The 20,682-nt window shown below is 59.6% G+C and overlaps 1 protein-coding gene across 2 annotated transcripts; it reads right to left on the bottom strand.

Moving 5' to 3' along the window:
* Positions 1–7,292: 7,292 nt before the first annotated feature.
* Positions 7,293–19,879, bottom strand: LOC123349942. Of its 2 annotated transcripts, none has more exons than XM_044988251.1 (4): positions 19,343–19,879; positions 19,185–19,247; positions 12,632–12,931; positions 7,293–7,710 (listed from the first exon to the last, which is right to left on the bottom strand). In XM_044988251.1, the coding sequence occupies exons 1-4, from the start codon at positions 19,365–19,367 to the stop codon at positions 7,487–7,489; spliced, it is 612 nt and encodes a 203-aa protein (XP_044844186.1). In that variant the 5' UTR covers positions 19,368–19,879; the 3' UTR covers positions 7,293–7,486. The 2 variants fall into 2 exon arrangements, with proteins under 2 accessions (XP_044844186.1, XP_044844187.1); XM_044988252.1 differs by lacking the exon at positions 7,293–7,710 and adding an exon at positions 11,339–11,724.
* Between the last annotated feature and the right edge of the window lie 803 nt (positions 19,880–20,682).

Consider the following 20,682-nt stretch of genomic DNA (forward strand, 5'->3'; position numbering starts at 1 on the left):
GCATCTTAGAGACTAACACATTTATTTGAGCATAAGCTTTCGTGGGCTACCGCCCACTTCATCAGATGCATAGACTGGACCATACAGACAGGAGATATTTATACATACAGAGAACGTGAAAAGGTGGAAGTAGCCATGCCAACTGGAAGAGGCCAATCAATTGAGATGAGCTATCGTCAGCAGGAGAAAAAAAACCTTTTGAAGTGATAATTGAGATGATAGTGTAATGGCCTGTAGATGTGCGGACTCACCCCTGCAGCGCCTCCTGCTGGTCTGTTCTGGGAATTAGCTCAATTCCAGCTCTGGAGCGCCCTCTGCAGGCCAGGGATCCACCTGTCCTCTGGCCCCCGTGTCCCTCCCTAGACCCCGGTGCCTTTTTACATGGGGGTGCTGCCCCCTGGCAGTAACCCCTTTCGCTCAGGGTCTCCCCTCCCTGGGAAACCCCCACCGTCTATCCCCACCTCGCCTCAGCGTATGGCTACTGCCAGTCATTGCCTAGCCACCACGCCCTGGGGCAACTGCAGTATCAGCCACTCATCACTGGCAAGGGTGGGTTTGGACCTGCTGCCTTGGCCTACCCCTGGGCTGCCCTCTGCAACCCCCAGTACCTGTTAACCTTTTGAGCTCCCCAGCTCCTCTGCCTTTCCCCAGCCCTGCTCCACTCCAGTACTCTGTCTCTAGCTCCCTGCAGCCAGGCCCTTCTCCCTCTACCAACAGAGAGAGACTATGATCTACCCCCGGCCTCTCTGCCTTTATAGGGCCAGTTGAGTCTGTCTGGGGCATGGCCCCAGCTGCAGCCACTTCCCCCAATCAGCCCAGCCTAAAAGCTGCTTTCTCCAACCACCCCTCCCAGGGCTGTTTTTAACCCTTCAGGGCAGGAGCGGGGGTTCACCCCGCTACATGGCCCAACCATTCCCAGTCTTTCTTCAAACCTAGGTTAATTGTATCTAATTTGCATATTAATTCAAGTTCTGCAGTCTCTCTTTGGAGTGGGGTTTTTTTGTTGAAAAAATGCCACCTTCAGGTCTGTCACCGAGTGGTTAGCGAGGGTGAAGTGTTCTCCCCCTGGTTACGATTCCTGATGTCAGATTTGTGTCCATTTATTCTTTTGCGTAGAGACTGTCTGCTTTGGCCAGCGTACATGGCAGAGGGGCGTTGCTGGCACATGATGGCATCTATCACAATGAGGTTTTTACTTCATGCATCTGATGAAGTGGGTTCTAGGCCACGAAAGCTTATGCCCAAATACATTTGTGAGTCTGTAAGGTGCCACAGGGACTCCTCGTTCTTTTTGCTGATACAGACTAACACGGCTACCACTGAAACCCTCCCGAGCATTGTCTGTCCTCCTTCAAGGCAGCGTCCCTTTCGTGGCTGTTCCCGGCCTGGTCTACACTACAGGGTTAGCTGTAAGCTGCCTTGTGTCGACCGAGCGGTGGCGGCATAGGCGCCGACTTCCCCTCTGCCCGATGGGTGCTCGACCCCCCACCCCCGCCCTTGGCCTAGCCCCTGCACTGCCCTCACCCCACCCCCATTCCACCCCTTCCCCAAAGTCCCTGCCCCACCCCGCCTTTTCCCAACCCAGCCCCGCCCCCTTCCCACAGCCATTCCACCCCCTTCTCCCAAGTCCCCGCCCCTTCCCTGCCTCTTCTCCGCCTCCTCCCCAGAGCATGCAGCATCTCCGCTCCTCCCGCTCCCTCCAGGAAAGTCCTAAGCACTGCCAAACAGCTGTTAGGCGGTGGAGGGGGAGAGCACTGGGAGGGAGGGGGAGGAGCGGGGATTCAGCATGCTTGGGAGGGAGGAGGAGGGGGGAGCTTGGCTGCCGGTGGGTGCAGAGCACCTGCTAATTTTTTCCCATGGGTGCTCCAGCCCCGGAGCACCCGCAGAGTCAGTGCCTAAGTAGGTCTTGCCTTAAGTTGGGCTCCCGCCGACGTAAGTGCCTCTCCTTGCCCATTTTGCAACACCCCCTCCCCGAGCGACGGAGAGTCGCGGGCGATGTCGTGAGCTCAGCGCAGACGCTGCTTGCTTCCGTCGCCTGTTGCTGGCTCGCACGACCCGTCCCACGATGCCCCCATCCTGACGGTGCAATCGGGACCAGGACTCCTGGTGAGGCCGGCTGACACAAGGAGCCACGGGCACACACACGCAAGTGGCCACGTGCCGACGGAATTAGAGCCACAGAATGTGGTCGTGGAAACATGGCCAATCTCTGCATGCCGCGCAGTTGGTCCCTGAGAAACGACCTCCGAGAGTCCCGTCCCCAACACATTGTTTAGCCTAAGGAGTTAGCCCAGATTTCCAAGGCCCGTTAACGGGCTGGACGAAGAGCTCTGGGGAGCTCCAAACCTTGTCTCGCTCACCCACAGAAGTTGCTCCAGTAAAAGATATTCCCGCCCCCACCTTATCTCCCTGCTATCTCTGTCTTTCCTGCCCTGGACTTTCTCCCTTTCAGCCCTGTGCCTGGCGCCCCTCTGCTGACGTGACTTGGTCACCGGGGTCCCAAGCCCCTGGCTTCCCCCTGACTGCACCTCATCCTTTCTGGTGCCAGCTGCTGGGTCCCTTGCAACCGGCCCACATCTCTGCCAGCGCGGGGCAGCCTCGCGCCAGGCTCCACCAGCTGGTTCTGCAGCAGCGCTCGGGGGCGGTGGGGGGACGGGCGCCTGCTCTCCCCTGCTGTTTTTTCCTCCCCCCGTTTCCCTCAGAAAAACCAGGCCTGGGCTGGTTCTCACCCCCACTTCGCCTGCCCCGGGATCCTTGCCGTTCGCCAGACCCCCAGAGCCGCTGTTTAAAAGAAAGGTGGGCATCAGGCCCCTTGCGTCGCCCCCCGCTGCCTCCACTACAGGTGACGGGAGCTCCCAGCCTTCGCTGGTCTGCACCGTCACTGCCTGCTGATGGCCATGGGACTCGGCCGTGAACGTGGGCAACGCTTGGGTGGGATGCCATTGAAGGCGGCGCCCCCTGCTGCCCAGCAGTGTCCACGCAGTCTGTGCCCCAATGAGGCGCTTAATCCAGCGGGAAGGGAACGCCCACCGTCCAGCGGCAGCCTCCGACGAGAGATGAGCTCTTCCCCTGCCGGCTCTGCTGATGAGGACGGGTGGAGGTGGAATCGACCCCCAGGAAGGTGAAGCTCCCGCTGGCAGCGCGCTCGGGATCATGGGAACACATGAGCCGCTCCACCGCGGTACGGTTGCGATCCACTGGGGCAGACTAGGGGAATTACAGCTGGGGGAATTACTGCACTGCTGCCCTGCTCTCCACAGCGCCCCCTGCTGGGAGGGGCCAGGACTGAAGGAACAGGGAGCTCCCCCCACAGCCAGCACCCCTGCCCTGCTCCCCACAGTGCCCCCTTCTGGGAGAGGCCAGGACTGAAGGAACAGGGAGCTCCCCCCACAGCCAGCACCCCTGCCCTGCTCCCCACAGTGCCCCCTTCTGGGAGGGGCCAGGACTGGAGGAACTGGGAGCTCCCCCCACAGCCAGCACCCCTGCCCTGCTCCCCACAGCGCCCCCTGCTGGGAGAGGATATCTGGGCTTGCCGGGAGCACCTGAAGTAGCAGGGGATGGCAGGGTGGGGGAATGGAGGGAGGCAAGGCGCCCCGGGGTGCACAATGAGCCCGAATGGCGGAAGCGACTTTGGGGTTCACCCCAACCGGTAAAGGGGGTTCTCCCCTGTAAGCTTGGGTGCCTTAATCCCAGGCCACTCTGGCTCAGAGCCCTGACTGCAGGCGCCACCCTAAATGCATAAAGGTCTTACCCCGGCTGCCACCAGCCTAATAATTAGGGTGACCCCAATAGGATCCCCCAAAGTATTGACCCCCCAGCTTATTACTACGAGCCACTCAGCCCTTTCCCCCTCGGCGTGTCTCCCCCACCAGCGCGAACCCTGCGCGCCACGTGATCCGTTCTCTTTGGAAGCCAGGAACCCCCAGAGTGCTGGGCTGGCCTGAGGCGTCTGGGGCTTTTTGCACCAAGGAGCCAATGTCACCCCTTTTCTCACCCGTGTCCCCCGCACTGACTGCCCCCCAGTTGAGCTGTGCAGGATTGGGCCTTGCAAGGCCGGCCCCCTGTCATTGGCCAGACAGCCCAACCCGAGCGGGGAGGAGTCGCTGTCTGCTGGTTGGTTTTTCAGCTGACAAAAATGCAAATGACAGAGTGAAAAAGATCCACAAAGTCAGGCCGCGTGCATAGGTGCGGGAAGTAGGGGTGCAGGGGGGGCTGCAGCACCCCCAAGTTTTATGTGGGGCTGCTGGCCCTGCACCACGCTCCCCAGCTGCTGACTCTGATCCAAAACTTGGGGGTGCTATGCCCTGGCCGAGCCCTCCACCCGCACTCCGCTCCCCAACCCCAACCTCACCTGGGGCTTGGGTCCTGGCTGCTGGCCCCACTCCCCAGCCACTGGGTCTGTGCCTGGCCCAATGCCGGGCCCTGTGCCCAGAGCGCTGCTCCTGGGGCCCCAGCTGCCGGTCTCACTCCCTGGCCACTGGCCCCGTGCCCGGCCCCTCACTCCCAGGAGTCCCAGGCTCCGCTCCTGGCCCCATGCCCGACCACAGCTGTGGTCTCAGCCCTATTATCCCTGTCTGCGTCCCCCCTCCCGGAGACACAGCCCTGCTCCCAGTCTCGGGGGAGGGGAGGATGGACAGGGGCAAGGGGGCTGGCTTTCAGCACCCCCACTACTAAAACTGTTCCAGAGCCACTGGCCGATTGCTGGGATTTCGCTCCTGATTCCCACCCCCATATTTTTATCAACACAGGCAGAGGCCAAACCAAACGCGCCCCACCAGGGGACCTCTCACAAGCTTGAGAAAAGCTGCGCTCCTTTGGCCCTGACGTCAGCACTACAATGAAACTGCCCGAGCCCCGGGAGCCCGGAGTCGGCTGGCACCGTCCAGCCGGAGTTTTTCCTTTGCAGCTTAGTCATCAGCATGTGGTGAGAAACTTTGCCTGGCATGGACAGTTTGCTATGTTAGGCATTGGTGAGCGTTTGAGTTTTAATGTTCTTGGACCCAGTTCTGACTCTTATTTGTCGTCACTTAAAATCTAGTTCTTTGTAATGAATCAACTTGTTCTGTCTAATCCAGTGTGTTCAACCCGAAGTGTCTGGATAAGTATTTGAGATCATAACCAGGCATATTGATCCCTTTAAGGAACGACAGCCTTAAAATATTTTGTACGGTCCAGGAGAGGGCTGGGCAGTGCAGGACACACATTTCTGGGGTGAACTCTGAGACTGGGGGTGCGTTGGGGTCACCCTGCGGCATAACCCAGGCTGGTGACAGCCAGCGTGTGGCTGGCAGGCAGCAGTTCCCCACGGACCCTCCGGGTGGGGTTTGCAAGCTGGACGGCTGTTTGCAAGCGGCCCAGGGTGGGAGTGACTTTAGCAAAACATTGCAAGGCACCCAGGGTTGCAGGACAAGGGTGACACAGCCCAGCCCCCTACCCAGGTCTGGATTGTCCCCTGGTATGTCACCCCTCCCCCTGAGAGTTTTGAGTAAAGCCCAAGTTCTGCTTCTTTTCCCTGTTCTACTCACATCGCCACAAAGGAAAACAAAAAGGAAGATACGGCTCGTATCATACAGCACCCCAGTTGCCAAATATATTTTAATAACATTCATTATAGCATAATTAATCATATTATATTAACTAAACAAGATCCCAAGCACCATGAAATACTTAAAAAATAACCAAATATTAAATCTCAAATAATAATACAAAATACAGAAGCGAGAACAAGCATTTATGGAGCTAAGTATCAAGAATTCTTTCTCCCCCGGGGAAATGTTTCTCCCCTAGGAACAATAGGTCATTGAACCATGAAGCCAATGGCTGAGAACCTGCATTATTACACACATCCTGAGGATACGTCTACACATCAACCACTATAGAGGTGCAGCTGTAACTGGGCCACTGGAGTGCTTCAGTATAGACGCTACCTAGGCTGACAGGGGGGGTTCTCCCATCAGCGTAGGTAATCCACCTCCCTGAGAGCTCGGAGTTAAGTCGATGGAAGAATTCTTCTGTTGACGTAGCTCTGGCTACACTGGGAGTTCGGTCGGCTTAACTACGCCACTCAGGGGGGTGGACTTTTCACGCCCTGGAGAGATGTAATTCCACTGATGTACGTTCCTTGGGGAGACCAGCCCAAAGGTATACAAGTCTTTGTAAAGGCCGAGATGCAAGAGAGATCCTGAAGTAAATATTGCTCCCCCAGCGATCTAGTCGGGGGGAGCATGTTTTGCCTTCGTCATCCCATTGGTGCATAGGGGATCTAGGCCAACACAGGGCTGGAAGGATTATGATGTCCCTGGGTTATGATGTCCAGACCCTGCTAGGGCAGCCATCCGTCCATAAACTTCTCAAGCGCCATCTTCAAACCAGTTTGGTTGTTTGCCCCCAAGTCCTGTTCCAGACCCTCCTTCCTCTGATGCTCAGAAACCGTCTTTTAGTCTCCAGCTCATGTTGATCCCTGCTCTGTTTATCCCCAATTGGTCTTGGGTCAACCTTTAGCTTCGATAGCTCTTCGATAGGTCCCTGGTGCTCCTCCTCCCTAACCAATATATTCACGTCCCAACTCGGCCTTCTTTCTGCCAGCCAAGCTCTTCCAGTTGCCTTTCGTAAGCCCCCCAATACATTCCCCCCCGTCCAGCCTGGGAGCTCTTCTCCGCACCTGGTCTGGTGTGAATTCATCCATCTTGCCCAGAGGTGACCAGAACTGAATGCAAAGACACCAGGCAATTCCTCGTGCCTTGCACTTCCCCAGCTCCTGGAAATGCTTCGCCTGGGATCTCGTTGCGCTTTCCGCAGCTGCATCCCTTGGGTGGCTCATCGTCACCCTGCGATTGACTAACCCATCAGATGGGTGCTTGCCCGCTCTGACTGGTGCTTCAGCAGTGTGATGAAGTGGGGGATTTTCTTAGAGTTTTGCATGAATACTGTGCAGTGTCGGGTTCCCTGTGTGCTGCGTGCGTAACGAGGTGGTGGGACAGGGTTTGTTGTTACAGAGGGCCAGGTGTGAACATGCCCAGCAGCCGGGACCCCAGACAATAGCCTGGAGATGGGAGACCCTAGCAACCGGGTGATCGGATACAGGAGAGACCTGGATGTGCTGGGCTGAGGGAGGCCAGGCCCGAGGGCCTCGAGAGTTTCCTGTGCTGGGTCCAGACGCTCAATAAACCCTCCTGTGTTACGCTGGCTGAGAGTCGCTCCGGGCTAGAGAGCAGGGTGGCATTATTCCCTCTGGGAGTGGAAGCCCCAGAGCGGGGGGACTCCCTGAGGGGGCCCATGGCGAGAGACAGGTGTGCTGAGGCTCAGAGAGGTGAGGTTCCAGGAGGCGGGGGGGGGCTTAACCCCTGAGAGAGAGTGGACCCCGAGAAGGGCTGTTGCTCTGAAGGGGGCTCCCCCCAGGGACCGTACGCAGCCGAGAGAGGCACAAGTCCCATGAGTCCATGACAAGAGGGAAATTAGAAGGGTTACTTTACTTTGGGTTATTAACTCAAACCGGAAATGCTCTGGGGGCAGTTCTCGGGGCTGGTTGCGCAGGAAGTCGGACTAGATGATCACGGGGGTCTCTTCTGGCCTTGGAATCTAGGAATCTTCTTGGGTGCAGCCAATCGAGATGTAGAAATTTGTCTGCGCCCTGGGATTGGCTAACAACTGCTATCGATAGGGCAGCGTCACTGACCTCCTCGAAAGTCACCAGACAAGCGCTGCTTACATCTAAGGTGTTCAAGAGCCAGGCTTACCCCAGTTAGCACATGCACCAATGTTCACTCTAATTTTTTACATCCATGTGCAGAGCGAATTTTATTATATGCACCAATATGGAGGGGATGTGTGGCAGGGGTGGGGCCAAGGGGTTTGGAATGTGGGAGGGGGCTCAGGGCTGGGGGTTTGGGTGCGGGCTCCAGCTCGGGGTGCGGGATCGGGGAGTGGGGCTGGGGATGAGGGTTTGGGGTGTGGGAGCGGGCTCAGGGCTGGGGTAGGGGGTAGGGGGGAGGGCTCTGAGGTGGGGCCGGGGATGAGGGGTTTGGGGTGAGGGAGCAGCCTCAGTCCTCGGGTAGGGCGATGGGAGGGGTGAGGGCTCTGAGGTGGGCGGGGATGAGGGGTTTGGGGTGTGGGAGCGGGAGCAGGCTCGGGGCAGGGGGTTGGGAGGGGTGAGGGCTCTGAGGTGGGGCCGGGGATGAGGGGTTTGGGGTGTGGGAGCGGGCTCAGGGCTGGGCCAGGGGTTGGAAGGGGTGAGGGCTCTGAGGTGGGGCCGGGGATGAGGGGTTTGGGGTGCGGGAGCGGGATCAGGCGCGGGGCAGGGGTTGGGAGGGGTGAGGGCTCTGAGGTGGGGCAGGGGATGAGGGTTTGGGGTGTGGGAGCGGGCTCAGGGCTGGGGCAGGGGGTTGGGAGGGGTGAGGGCTCTGAGGTGGGGCCGGGGATGAGGGGTTTGGGGTGTGGGAGCGGGCTCAGGGCTGGGGTAGGGGGGAGGGGTGAGGGCTCTGAGGTGGGGCCGGGGATGAGGGATTTGGGGTGTGGGAGCGGGCTCAGGGCAGGGTGTTGGGAGGGGTGAGGGCTCTGAGGTGGGGCCGGGGATGAGGGGTTTGGGGTGTGGGAGCGGGCTCAGGGCTGGGGCAGGGGGTTGGGAGGGGTGAGGGCTCTGAGGTGGGGCCGGGGATGAGGGGTTTGGGGTGTGGGAGCAGGCTCAGGGCAGGGGGTTGGGAGGGGTGAGGGGTCTGAGGTGGGGCCGGGGATGAGGGGTTTGGGGTGCGGGAGCAGGCTCGGGGCAGGGGGTTGGGAGGGGTGAGGGCTCTGAGGTGGCCGGGGATGAGGGGTTTGGGGTGTGGGAGCGGGCTCAGGGCGGGGGTAGGGGGTTGGGAGGTGAGAGGGCTCTGAGGTGGGGCCGGGGATGAGGGGTTTGGGGTGTGGGAGCGGGCTCAGGGCTGGGGTAGGGGGTTGGGAGGGGTGAGGGCTCTGAGGTGGCCGGGGATGAGGGGTTTGGGGTGTGGGAGCGGGCTCAGGGCTGGGGCAGGGGGTTGGGAGGGGTGAGGGCTCTGAGGTGGGGCTGGGGATGAGGGGTTTGGGGTGTGGGAGCGGGCTCAGGGCTGGGGTAGGGGGTTGGGAGGGGTGAGGGCTCTGAGGTGGGGCCGGGGATGAGGGGTTTGGGGTGTGGGAGCGGGCTCAGGGCTGGGGCAGGGGGTTGGGAGGGGTGAGGGCTCTGAGGTGGGGCCGGGGATGAGGGGTTTGGGGTGTGGGAGCGGGCTCAGGGCCGGGGCAGGGGTTGGGAGGGGTGAGGGCTCTGAGGTGGGGCTGGGGATGAGGGTTTGGGGTGGGGGCGCGGGCTCAGGGCCGGGGCAGGGGGTTGGGAGGGGTGAGGGCTCTGAGGTGGGGCTGGGGATGAGGGGTTTGGGGTGAGGGAGCGGGCTCAGGGCCGGGGCAGGGGGTTGGCAGTGAAGAGGGCTCTGAGGTGGGGCCAGGGATGAGGGGTGTGGGAGCGGGAGCAGGCTCGGGGCAGGGGGTTGGGAGGGGTGAGGGCTCTGAGGTGGGCGGGGATGAGGGGTTTGGGGTGTGGGAGCGGGAGCAGGCTCGGGGCAGGGGGTTGGGAGGGGTGAGGGCTCTGAGGTGGGGCTGGGGATGAGGGGTTTGGGGTGCGGGAGCGGGCTCAGGGCTGGGGCAGGGGGTTGGAAGGGGTGAGGGCTCTGAGGTGGGGCCGGGGATGAGGGGTTTGGGGTGCGGGAGCGGGAGCAGGCTCGGGGCAGGGGGTTGGGAGGGGTGAGGGCTCTGAGGTGGGGCTGGGGATGAGGGGTTTGGGGTGTGGGAGCGGGCTCAGGGCTGGGGCAGGGGGTTGGGAGGGGTGAGGGCTCTGAGGTGGGGCCGGGGATGAGGGGGTGGGGGTGTGGGAGCGGGCTCAGGGCTGGGGTAGGGGGGAGGGGTGAGGGCTCTGAGGTGGGGCGGGGATGAGGGATTTGGGGTGTGGGAGCGGGCTCAGGGCAGGGGGGTTTGGGAGGGGTGAGGGCTCTGAGGTGGGGCCGGGGATGAGGGGTTTGGGGTGTGGGAGCGGGCTCAGGGCTGGGGCAGGGGGTTGGGAGGGGTGAGGGCTCTGAGGTGGGCGGGGGGGTGAGGGGTGTGGGGTGAGGGAGCAGGCTCAGCCCTCGGGCAGGTTGTTGGGGTGAGGGCTCTGAGGTGGGGCCGGGGATGAGGGGTTTGGGGTGCGGGAGCAGGCTCGGGGCAGGGGGTTGGGAGGGGTGAGGGCTCTGAGGTGGGCGGGGATGAGGGGTTTGGGGTGTGGGAGCGGGCTCAGGGCTGGGGCAGGGGGTTGGGAGGGGTGAGGGCTCTGAGGTGGGCGGGGAGGAGGGGTTTGGGGTGTGGGAGCGGGCTCAGGGCCGGGGGAGGGGGTTGGGAGGGGTGAGGGCTCTGAGGTGGGGCCGGGGATGAGGGGTTTGGGGTGGGAGCGGGCTCTGGGCTGGGGTTGGGGGTTGGGTGGGGTGAGGGCTCTGAGGTGGGCGGGGATGAGGGGTTTGGGGTGTGGGAGCGGGCTCAGGGCTGGGGCAGGGGTTGGGAGGGTGAGGGCTCTGAGGTGGGGCTGGGGATGAGGGGTTTGGGGTGTGGGAGCGGGCTCAGGGCTGGGGTAGGGGGTTGGGAGGGGTGAGGGCTCTGAGGTGGGGCCGGGGATGAGGGGTTTGGGGTGTGGGAGCAGGCTCAGGGCTGGGGCAGGGGTTGGGAGGGGTGAGGGCTCTGAGGTGGGGCCGGGGATGAGGGTTTGGGGTGTGGGAGCGGGCTCAGGGCTGGGGTAGGGGGGAGGGGGGAGGGCTCTGAGGTGGGGCCGGGGATGAGGGGTTTGGGGTGTGGGAGCGGGCTCAGGGCAGGGGGTTGGGAGGGGTGAGGGCTCTGAGGTGGGGCCGGGGATGAGGGGTTTGGGGTGTGGGAGCGGGCTCAGGGCTGGTGCACGCGGTTGGGAGGGGTGATCGCTCTGAGGTGGGGCCGGGGATGAGGGTTTGGGGTGTGGGAGCAGGCTCAGGGCAGGGGGTTGGGAGGGGTGAGGGCTCTGAGGTGGGGCCGGGGATGAGGGGTTTGGGGTGCGGGAGCAGGCTCGGGGCAGGGGGTTGGGAGGGGTGAGGGCTCTGAGGTGGGCGGGGATGAGGGGTTTGGGGTGTGGGTGCGGGAGCAGGCTCGGGGCAGGGGGTTGGGAGGGGTGAGGGCTCTGAGGTGGGCGGGGATGAGGGGTTTGGGGTGTGGGAGCAGGCTCAGGGCTGGGGCAGGGGGTTGGGAGGGGTGAGGGCTCTGAGGTGGGGCCGGGGATGAGGGTTTGGGGTGTGGGAGCGGGCTCAGGGCTGGGGCAGGGGGTTGGGAGGGGTGAGGGCTCTGAGGTGGGGCCGGGGATGAGGGGTTTGGGGTGCGGGAGCAGGCTCAGGGCTGGGGCAGGGGGTTGGGAGGGGTGAGGGTTCTAGCTTGTGCCCCTGGGGGGCTGAGGGCAGGATCTGTGCCTTCGCTTGTGCCCACGCACTAGGTTCCTGTGGCTCCCATGCCCTCTCCAGTGCCCACCTCCAGAGTCCCTGCATCTCCCAGGCCCCCCACCCGAGGACTCTTCTCCCCTGCACTTCACCCAGTGTACCCAAGCTGTGCCCACCCCTCCCTCCATCCCACAGCGCACCCAGGATAAAAAACACCAGCCCCCCGCTAACCCCACCCCTCCCCCTGCTGAGACCTCCTGCCCGCAGGGCCCTTGTCTTCTGCATCATCCGTTTCTTCCTGCAGAGAGACACAAGGAAAAAGTGATGCCAGCGTGATAGAGACCGAGTGGTTCTTGGGGGGTTCAGACCAGGAGCGCTGTTGGGCTCAGGACTATAGGACAGGGTGGGATACATGCCGGGAAGTCATGGCGCCCAGAGGTCTGCAAGTGGCTGAGACCTCAAGACCATCACAGCCCTCGTTAAAGCCAGTGGCTGGGCCACACGCCCTCCTTCAGGATCCACCGCAGGAGCAATCAAGCCCTTTTACATAGGAAAAAGAGCTTCCAACAATGGGGGGTGACCGCCCAAGGCCTCACGACACATCGCAACTAGTGTGGCTTGAAAGATTTCCCTGGCTGCAGGCGGTGGGGGTGGGCAGCAGAGAGCCAGGGGGAGAAGCCTGGTGTCTGATCCTGAGAGAGGAAGCAGATGGACAGGGCTTCTTGGGAACAAGCCTGCTGGAAAGGGGGGCGTGGGGTTTCCTGAACCTGCGGCTCTTTGTTTCCACTGCTCCCCCTCGATTTCTCGTCTCAAGAGAGGCAGCCCCGCGAGGCCCGGGGTGTTGAAGGCCCTCTGGGGCGACAGGTTGCACAGCGAGTGGCCGAGCGCGGCTGCGGGGCCCTGGGTCAGCGCGTGCCAAGATCAGTGTGGTTGGCGGGTGTCTGGAGGGCAGACACCAGGGAACTAAACCAGGCTCCCCACAGCGCCCCCTGCTGGGAGAGGCCGGGACTGGAGTAGCCGGGAGCACCCCACACAGCCAGCTCCTGCCCTGCTCCCCACAGCGCCCCCTGCTGGGAAAGGCTGGGGCTGGAGTAGCCGGGAGCACCCCACAGCTGGCTCCTGCCCCACTCCCCACAGCGCCCCCTGCTGGGAGAGGCCGGGGCTGAAGTAACCAAGTTTTCCTCACTCCGGCAATTCCTACTTACCCTTTGCACCTGGCGCTGCTGAGAGAGAGCTGCATCTCTCCGCACCTGATCTGTAGGGGACGGCTTGCTTGCCCTTTTGTCTGCAGTGCTGCTTGGGCTTTATGCTTAGGTCTTCGCAACACTCCTGTGTTTTCTGATCGTAGACTTCGAAGCCGCAGCAGTCGTAAGTCGGGCTGGGTTTTTCCTTCACCTTCCAGTGTGTGGTGTTATCGCAGCACAGATGGGTCTGGATATTATAGAGCTCCTTCCCGCATTCGTCCTGCTTCACCGGCTCCTGGCACCCAAAGGCTTGGCACAGATCTGGCAAGAAAAAGCCACGCACAGTGGAGTCTTACACACTCCCCCACGGGCACAGAACTGGGACCGGTTCTGTGCAGGTGTGGCATAGGGCATAGTCGCCCCATAGTGCCCCCTGCTAGCCAGCGCACCCTGCCTCAGTTTCCCTTCCAAAGAAAGGGCTCTCCACACCTCCCGGTCTGTACTGGAGATGGTCTTAGCCCTGATGGCCTAGTCGCAGCCAATGTCACCCCTTCCCCAGCAACAAACGGCCAGCTCAAAAGTCCCTATTACAAAAAGGTTCTGGTGCCCTTCAGGCCAGCCGTGGCCTGGGTAAGCTCCCAGTCCCATCTGGGTCACCTTTCACCGACAGGTCCACACCCAGCCTGAGCACTCGCAGCCTTTTTATAAGGCCCAGCTGGTCTATCACCTGACCCCCTGAAGTCCCACCCCCTCGGGCTGGGATGCACTTAATTACAGCACAGGTGGGCTAACTGAACAGGGCTGGGCTGGCCCCAGGCCTCCTAGCCCTTAGGTTACCCTGTTACAGCTCAGATTCCAGGCCAGCGAGGCTCCCAGCGTGGATTAGAGCAGCCCAGGGGTCACTCTAATTGACCGCCATCTCCCCGGGTTGTCAACAGGCAGGATCACAGCTCAGAAACTCACTGTGGAAACACCTGTTCCCCCCTAACCTTCCAGCCCTTGGCTGCGCCCCGTCCTGCACAGTCCCTTTACAGTCTTTTGGGGGTACAGGGGTCATTGTTTGTTTAGACAGAGTCATTTCCATTGATTTGATTTCAAGTTTTATATTAAAATATGAATGGGATGCGGCATATAATACCCAAATGATCACATTCATATTCACCTAGCGGGCTACATAGATAGAACCTCCGAGTGGTCTACACACAGGAGAACCTGGGGGTTCCCGACCCCTCGGGAATGGAGGTCGTTCGTAACTCTGAATTGTTCGTCAGTCCGAACGCAGCGTTAGGCCTGGGCTTTCAAACGTTTACAGCTGAACATTGACTTGATACAGGCTTAACAACGCAGAAGAAACAGGCTGCTTTTAACCGTCCTAATTTAAATGAAACAAGCACAGAGCCAGTTCCCTGACCTTGTCAAATCTCGAAGTTTCCCTTGATGTTTTCGGTAGTTTACATTTAACACAGCACTGTACTGTATTGGCCTTTATCTTTATTTTAGTTTTTGGTGTCTGCTCCTGCCTGGCTGTGTACGTCCGGCTCCAAATGAGGTGTGCAGTTGATCAATCAGTTGGTAACTCTGAGGTTCTACAGTATTTGTTTACTATTTAGTTCTGGAAGGATTCAATTTTTATCAGTCAAGGCCAATAAACATCAATTTCACAAATACACCCAAATCAATTTCACAAATACACCCAAATCACTGAAAAAAATGTTTCCCTCGTGTGCGGATTCTTGGTTTTTCCTACAATTTTCATGCAGAGAGGGTGAGACTCGGTTTCCCTGAGTGTCCCTGGTTTAACGAGGTGATGGGAGAGGGAGTTTGTTGGTACAGAGCACCAGTGACTGAACTTGGGACCCCGGTCAATGGCCTGGAGAACGGAGACCCCAGCAGCTGGTGACTGGCAGGCCCAGCTCAGGAGTCACAGCCGGTTCTGGCCAGTGGGAGGACAATGGGCTGCGGAGAGAGGACCCCGGTGACCTGACCAGCCGGTTTCAGCCAGAGGGGCAGAGGACGGAGGAGAGGAGAGGAGGCCCAGGCGACCCTGTTTACCTGGACAGAAGACAATGGACTGAGGCGGGGCTTGGGAGAGGTGATATCAGATGCCCAGCTGGGAAGCAGGGGGGCTCTGGGCTGGAGAGAGGGAGCAGGCAGAGCCCACCTGGATGCAGGGAGACTGGGATGTGCTGGGCTGAGGGAGGCCAGGCCTGAGGCCCTGTGAGTTTCCTGTGCTGGGTTCAGACGCTCAATAAACCCTCCTGTGTTACGCTGGCTGAGAATCGCTCCGGGCTAGAGAGCAGGGTGGCATTATTCCCTCTGGGAGTGGAAGCCCCGGGGGTCCAGAGCGGGGGACTCCCTGAGGCAGCCACGGGGAGAGACAGACATGCTAAGGCTCAGAGAGGTGCGGTTCCAGGAGGTGGGGGGGCTTAACCCCCGAGAGAGAGTGGAGCCCCGAGAAGGGCTGTCGCACTGAAGGGGGTTCCCCCCAGGGACTGTGCGGGGCCAAGATTGGGCACGACCTATGAGTCCAGGACGCCTCAATACTCATCAGCACTAACAGACAGGCAAAGTAAGAAAAGTTTTTCTTGAGAGATTATGAGAGACCGTCCTTAAATAATCATCTGACCTACCCTAATTTCCTGTGAAAATTTAAAGAGATAGAAATAAAAATAAACACCTAAAAATAAACATTGATATAATTGGTCACAATCATTAAAGAAAACCCACCAAATTCCGCCAAGTCTAATACTATTTAATAGTATATTTGCAATGGCTGGAAAATTGGTAATGGACCTGCAATGTTCCATGGGAAGGTGCCAATTTCCTTGAGGTTTTGTTCTGGGGGAAAGAAATGGCCAAAGGCGCATTGCTACGATCGAAAGGCTCCGCCTTTTCCGAATGGAAGCTTTCGGCTATGTCCTGGCCAAACGCCTTTTCCTTTCGAAAGGAATCGTGTGCTAGGAAAGTGTTAACAAGCATCAACATGGCGTTGGGCGGGACATTTCCAGCCTGGGCTTTCCCATTCCCAGTGGTGCTGGGGGAGTCAGTGATTCTCTGGGTCAGGGATGGGTCTGAGAAATTGGACAAAAAAACCCAACCCTGTCAGCTCCGGCCGACCCAACTCTGAATTTCTGGTGAATTGGAAAACTTCCTTTGGCATCTGTTCCACGCCAGGGATTGGAGGTGGGGACAGGTGCTGAACCACTGCGATAAAGGTTAATTCAGAAAAGAGGGCAAAATGGTACCCCGCCATTCCCTAACGCAGTGGTCCCCAAACTTAGCTGGGGACAGAGTAGGGCTGGGGGGTGCTCCCTTGTGGGGGCTGTCCCACCCCCCCATGCTCCCCTAGGGGGCACGCCAACATTTTGGGGACCCCTACCCTAAGGGCTACGTGTGCATGGTCCTCCAGCCAGTTTGTGAATAGCTGAATCTACTTGGGTCAAATTGTCGACCAGTGTCGGATTGACTGAGGGCGTGTTGGTCATCAAATAAACAGTCTGGCCAAAAAATCTCACCCGCCTCCAGTTTCTAGATTCTGAACAAACCAGGTTTGGAAGGGCCGGGTCCTGCCCGCTCTTAACTCATTCGAGTCTAAACAGGAGGAAGGGAAAAGTCCCTCTCGGAAGGAAGAATTTCAGATCGTTCCTCTGGTGGGAAATTTCAAATTTTCAGCTTTTTCACACACACCCCTCGGAAGTGTCCGAATATCCCTGACACTTGAAATGCACTTTCCGTCCCCACTGAGGTCCCCATTCATTGCCGCGGGAGCATCATCTTTCCTCAGCTAAGTTCCGTCCATCTGAGCCGCTCTCCGGGAGCCACAAATTATTGCAGTTAAGAACTGGCAGAAATCAGCCTATATTTCCGGGAATCAGGGCTGGGCATGGAGCCCAGCGGGACAGGAGAGGCACTGCAGGGGACTCACGCTATCCGGGTGACTGCCTCGTTCCTTGCCTCAGTTTCCCGAGCTGTACAATGGGGCCGTCGCCGCTGCCCTCCTTTCGATCTGCTACTAAGGGCGAGGGCTCGTTGTTACATTTTATATTCATGTTTATTTTTCTCGGATAAACTTTTAAGTAACTTTTCTCCAGCGAGATGGAAGTTTTGCAAGAGAAACTGGCTGACCTATCAGCTGATTCTGCCACATAACGTTTCTCGAGAGTTGTCTGGGGGCCAAGGAAAAATAGGCCATCTGCACATATGCTGCATAGAGGCGTGTTTCCCTCGGTGGACGCACAAACACCGAGTGGCTGCTCGTTGCTAAGTGGGCTTCAATTTTCATAAGGATTTGGGGATGGATTTTCCGTCAAGTGGTGGCATTTTTCATCCGGCTGCCATCGTGGCAGCTTCCCTAAAAGGAGGATCTGCTCTGTATTTTGGAGATTTTTTGCGGGGGAGGGTCACCTTAGTGGGAACAAATATTTGCTTTAAATTGCTGGCTTCAGGAGGACTTTCCCCCAAATTCTGTCTGCCACAGCTACGTCTCCCGCACCTCTCAGCCTAGCACCTCATGATCTTTGTGGCGTTCCTCCGCCCAACACATCTGGAGAAACTGAGGCACGGAAACTTGGCCAAGGTCACAGCGGGAATGGAGCCCAGGTCGACCCCTTCTGCTGGCTCACGTCCCAGACTACTGGGCTGATCTGTCTCTCGCTCAAGGGATGCTAAGGAGCTATGTCCAAACTGCTTGGCCCATGTTGTGTGGTGCCCCAGCCGCACCCCTGACTGCACCGAAGGCCTTGACGCAATGAAGCCAAATGGGAGAACATTGGAGACGGCCTTGCCCGAAGAAAGGGGGTGCCCCAGAGCCCCAAAGCCGGCTGCCTCGGGGAGAGAGAAGCCAACAGCTCCAGCAGCCAGGCGCCACCAGTCTCCCTGAACCCGACGGGAACCTGCTAGTGAAATTGCACGGCCGCGCCAGGGGAGTCCCACGGCCTCAGAGCTGGAGCGAGAACCCTCCCGGCTATTGCAAGTATCGTATCGCCCCGTCCGCTGCTTTCTGTCTGTTGTTTACGTCGGCCGGCACCATCCCAGCCTTCTTCCTCCCTCCTGCTAGGAGGTGAAAGGGGGTTTAGGGAAGGCGCCAGAGGGAAAACCCCTGGGTTGAAACAGCCCTCGACAGCCTCAAAGTCGCCGATCCTCAAAGGTAATTCGGTGCCTAAAAATCCCTTTGGGCCAAGGCCAGGGCTTCAGATGAGCTTTGCATTCTGCCTGCCCTGCGCAACCGAAAGCTGCCCGCAAGTTGGCCGACTTTTGCCCAGCAGAGCCGGGCCCCGATGGAAAATCTCTCTGGGGGGCAGGGAAGGGTTAACCGCCACACTGGCCCTACAGTCAAACGGTTTTCCAACCAGCTCAGGGCTGCGGTTTGACACTGCGCAATCATTTGGTTTCTCCAGCCAAAGAATTCAGCAGCAACCACCCCGGATTCGACTGACTTTGGTGAAGATCTGAGGCTTGGGGCGGCCAATGAAATGGGCAGATGGTCCTGGGCTCCTGCCCCCCGCGGTGGAAGGGCGGAGAATTTGTTGCATGGATCCGATTTCCTGATTTCGTTCCCATGCAACAGATTCGACCTGGACTGGCTGGTTGGAGTGCGGGAGCTTTAGCTTGGTGGCACTCTGGGCAGCTCTGCTCCGGGGACTGGCTTCCGGGGGTTTCTTTGGGGTCGGTCAATCGTTTTAATACAATTTCTAAAAGTGAGGCGGAGTCACGTTTCTTTCGATAAGTAACACACGTCCAGAGCCGTGGGGACCCGGGTGAGACCAGCCCATCAGCCTAAATGCCCAACCGGTGCCCGAATTAACCTTTGGGTCTCACAGGGAGTGGTTATTGCAGGGAGCTCCCAGTACGCTTGGCCGGTGCCCCTCAGCCCTGACCCGCAGCCCCCTGCTTATCCCACCCCTGGGTGCCCCACAAGCTCTGCTGGTGCCCCTCAACCCTGATCACAGCCCCCTGCTATCCCAGCCCTGGGCTCCCCCAAGCTCTGCCGGTGCCCCTCAGCGCTGAACTGCAACCCCCTGCTTATCCCAGCCCTGGGTGTCCCCTGAGCTCTGCTGGTGCCCCTCACTCCCAACTCACAGCCCCCTGCCAGCCCAGCCCTGGGCTCCCCCAAGCTCTGCCAGTGCCCCTCAGCCCTGACCGCAGACCCCTGCCAGCCCAGCCCTGGGCTCCCTGCAAGTTCTGCCAGTGCCCCTCACTCCCGACCAGCAGCCTCCTGCTGTCCCAGCTCTGAGCTCCACCGCCACCCATCATAATTCTGAAACTCCTAAATCCTGATCTGCAGCCCCTTTGCTATCCCAGTCCTGGGCTCCTCCCCGCACATTTAATCTTTCCAGTGCACCTCAACCCTGACCAGCAGCACCTGCCATCCCAGCCTTCCCCAGACACCCCTGGGCGGATACACACCTCCCTCCCCAGCTCCATCCCTCCAGGCAAAGCCATCTAGGGACCATCAGCTGGGGTCCTCCCAGCAGACCCTTAGGTTGCTAGAGGCTCAATGAAAGGAGATCCTGCCACAATACGGAAAGGGGGGAGGGAAAGAGACCTGGGAATCTCTTTGCTCCCTGCATCTTACCTGGGTGCCAAGGCCAAGGCAACGGTCTGTCCTGGGTCACGTTGGTCAGGACGGTGCCAAGCGCTAAGGGGGGGAGAAGAGAAGAGGGGTGAGTGCCACGGCCCCATTGAACCCTGCTCCCCAGGGCCAGGCGGGCGGGCTCAGCCGGCAGCGTTTACCTAAGATCATCAGGATCTGGGCCATGCTGGGTTCTCCAAGCCAGGCTGGCTCCCTGTGGAGATCTGTAGCTGGCAGGCAGCTCCCTGGCTATATATTGGCGAATGCCGGGGGTGGGTCCTGTATCTCCACCCAGGATGGCCCCTTTTGGTTGGACGTTTTAACTGGAGGTTTCATGACGTGACATAAGCTCCAAGGAACGATTCATTCCTGGAGACTCCAGGACAATCCTGGCGGGTTGGCAACCAGACTGCTGAATTTCTGCTCTCCTCCCCCTCCCCCATTTCCCCCTTCCCAGTCTCTGTGAGCTCATCCCAGCACTGGCTGCCAGGGATCAGCCTGGGGCCGCATGGGCTGGACCCAGTGGGCTGAGGTTGCTGATGATGCAATGTGGGGGGGGGAGGCGGAGGAGGACAGAGTGTTGCCCGAGGTGGAACGTCAGGGCACAGGCGCCCCAAATCCTGCCTAGCCGGCCCGTGGGAGACCCAAGGATTAAGGATGCAGGGAGGGGCCAGAAATGAGGGCCCCTTGGTGCAGGTGCCGCCCAACCCCGAAGCTGGCCAGAGAGCTGCGTCTGCAGCGTCAGTCCCTGCTTGGCCGGTGGGGAAACTGAGGCAGGCGCTCGGCCTAAGTGGCGCTTTGACAGCAGCGTCCTGAGCCCCGGCGGGGCCTGAGGGAAGCAGCAGTTTCGGGGGGAGCGGAGAGCTGAGCTGAACAGCCAAGAAGGGTCACAGAACCCCGAGTGTCCGACCTTCCCCAGCTGGGGTCATTTGGTGTTAGCTCCAGTGGTGGAGCCAGGCTGGGCCCTGGCTTTAACAGCTGTGGCTAGTCTGAAGCATACCGGGATCCTGCAGTGCAGGGCCTGTTGGATTTCACATCAGTTTCTGATCCACCAGCAGGGCTCAGAGGTGACTGATGAGTTGGCGTGAGGGGGTCGGGGGGGAATGCACAAGTGTATTGAAAGCAGCAAAAGCCCTTGAGAGCCTGCCGTGCATTGCCCGGCCTCGTGACTCCATGGGACAGCTCCTTCGTGACAGCAGTGCCCGTGACAGCTGACCGGAACCAATCATAGAATCACAGAATATCAGGGTTGGAAGGGACCTCAGGAGGTATCTAGTCCAACCCCCTGCTCAAAGCAGGACCAATCCCCAACTGAATCATCCCAGCCAGGGCTTTGTCAAGCCAGGCCATAAAAACCTCTAAAGAAGGAGATTCCACCACCTCCCTAGGGAACCCATTCCAGTGCTTCACCACCCTCCTAGTGAAATTGTTTTTCCTAATATCCAACCTAGACCTCCCTCACTGCAACTTGAGACCATTGCTCCTTGTTCTGTCATCTGCC

The sequence above is a fragment of the Mauremys mutica genome, chromosome 15, assembly GCF_020497125.1.
Source record: "Mauremys mutica isolate MM-2020 ecotype Southern chromosome 15, ASM2049712v1, whole genome shotgun sequence".
Taxonomy (NCBI): domain Eukaryota; kingdom Metazoa; phylum Chordata; order Testudines; family Geoemydidae; genus Mauremys; species Mauremys mutica.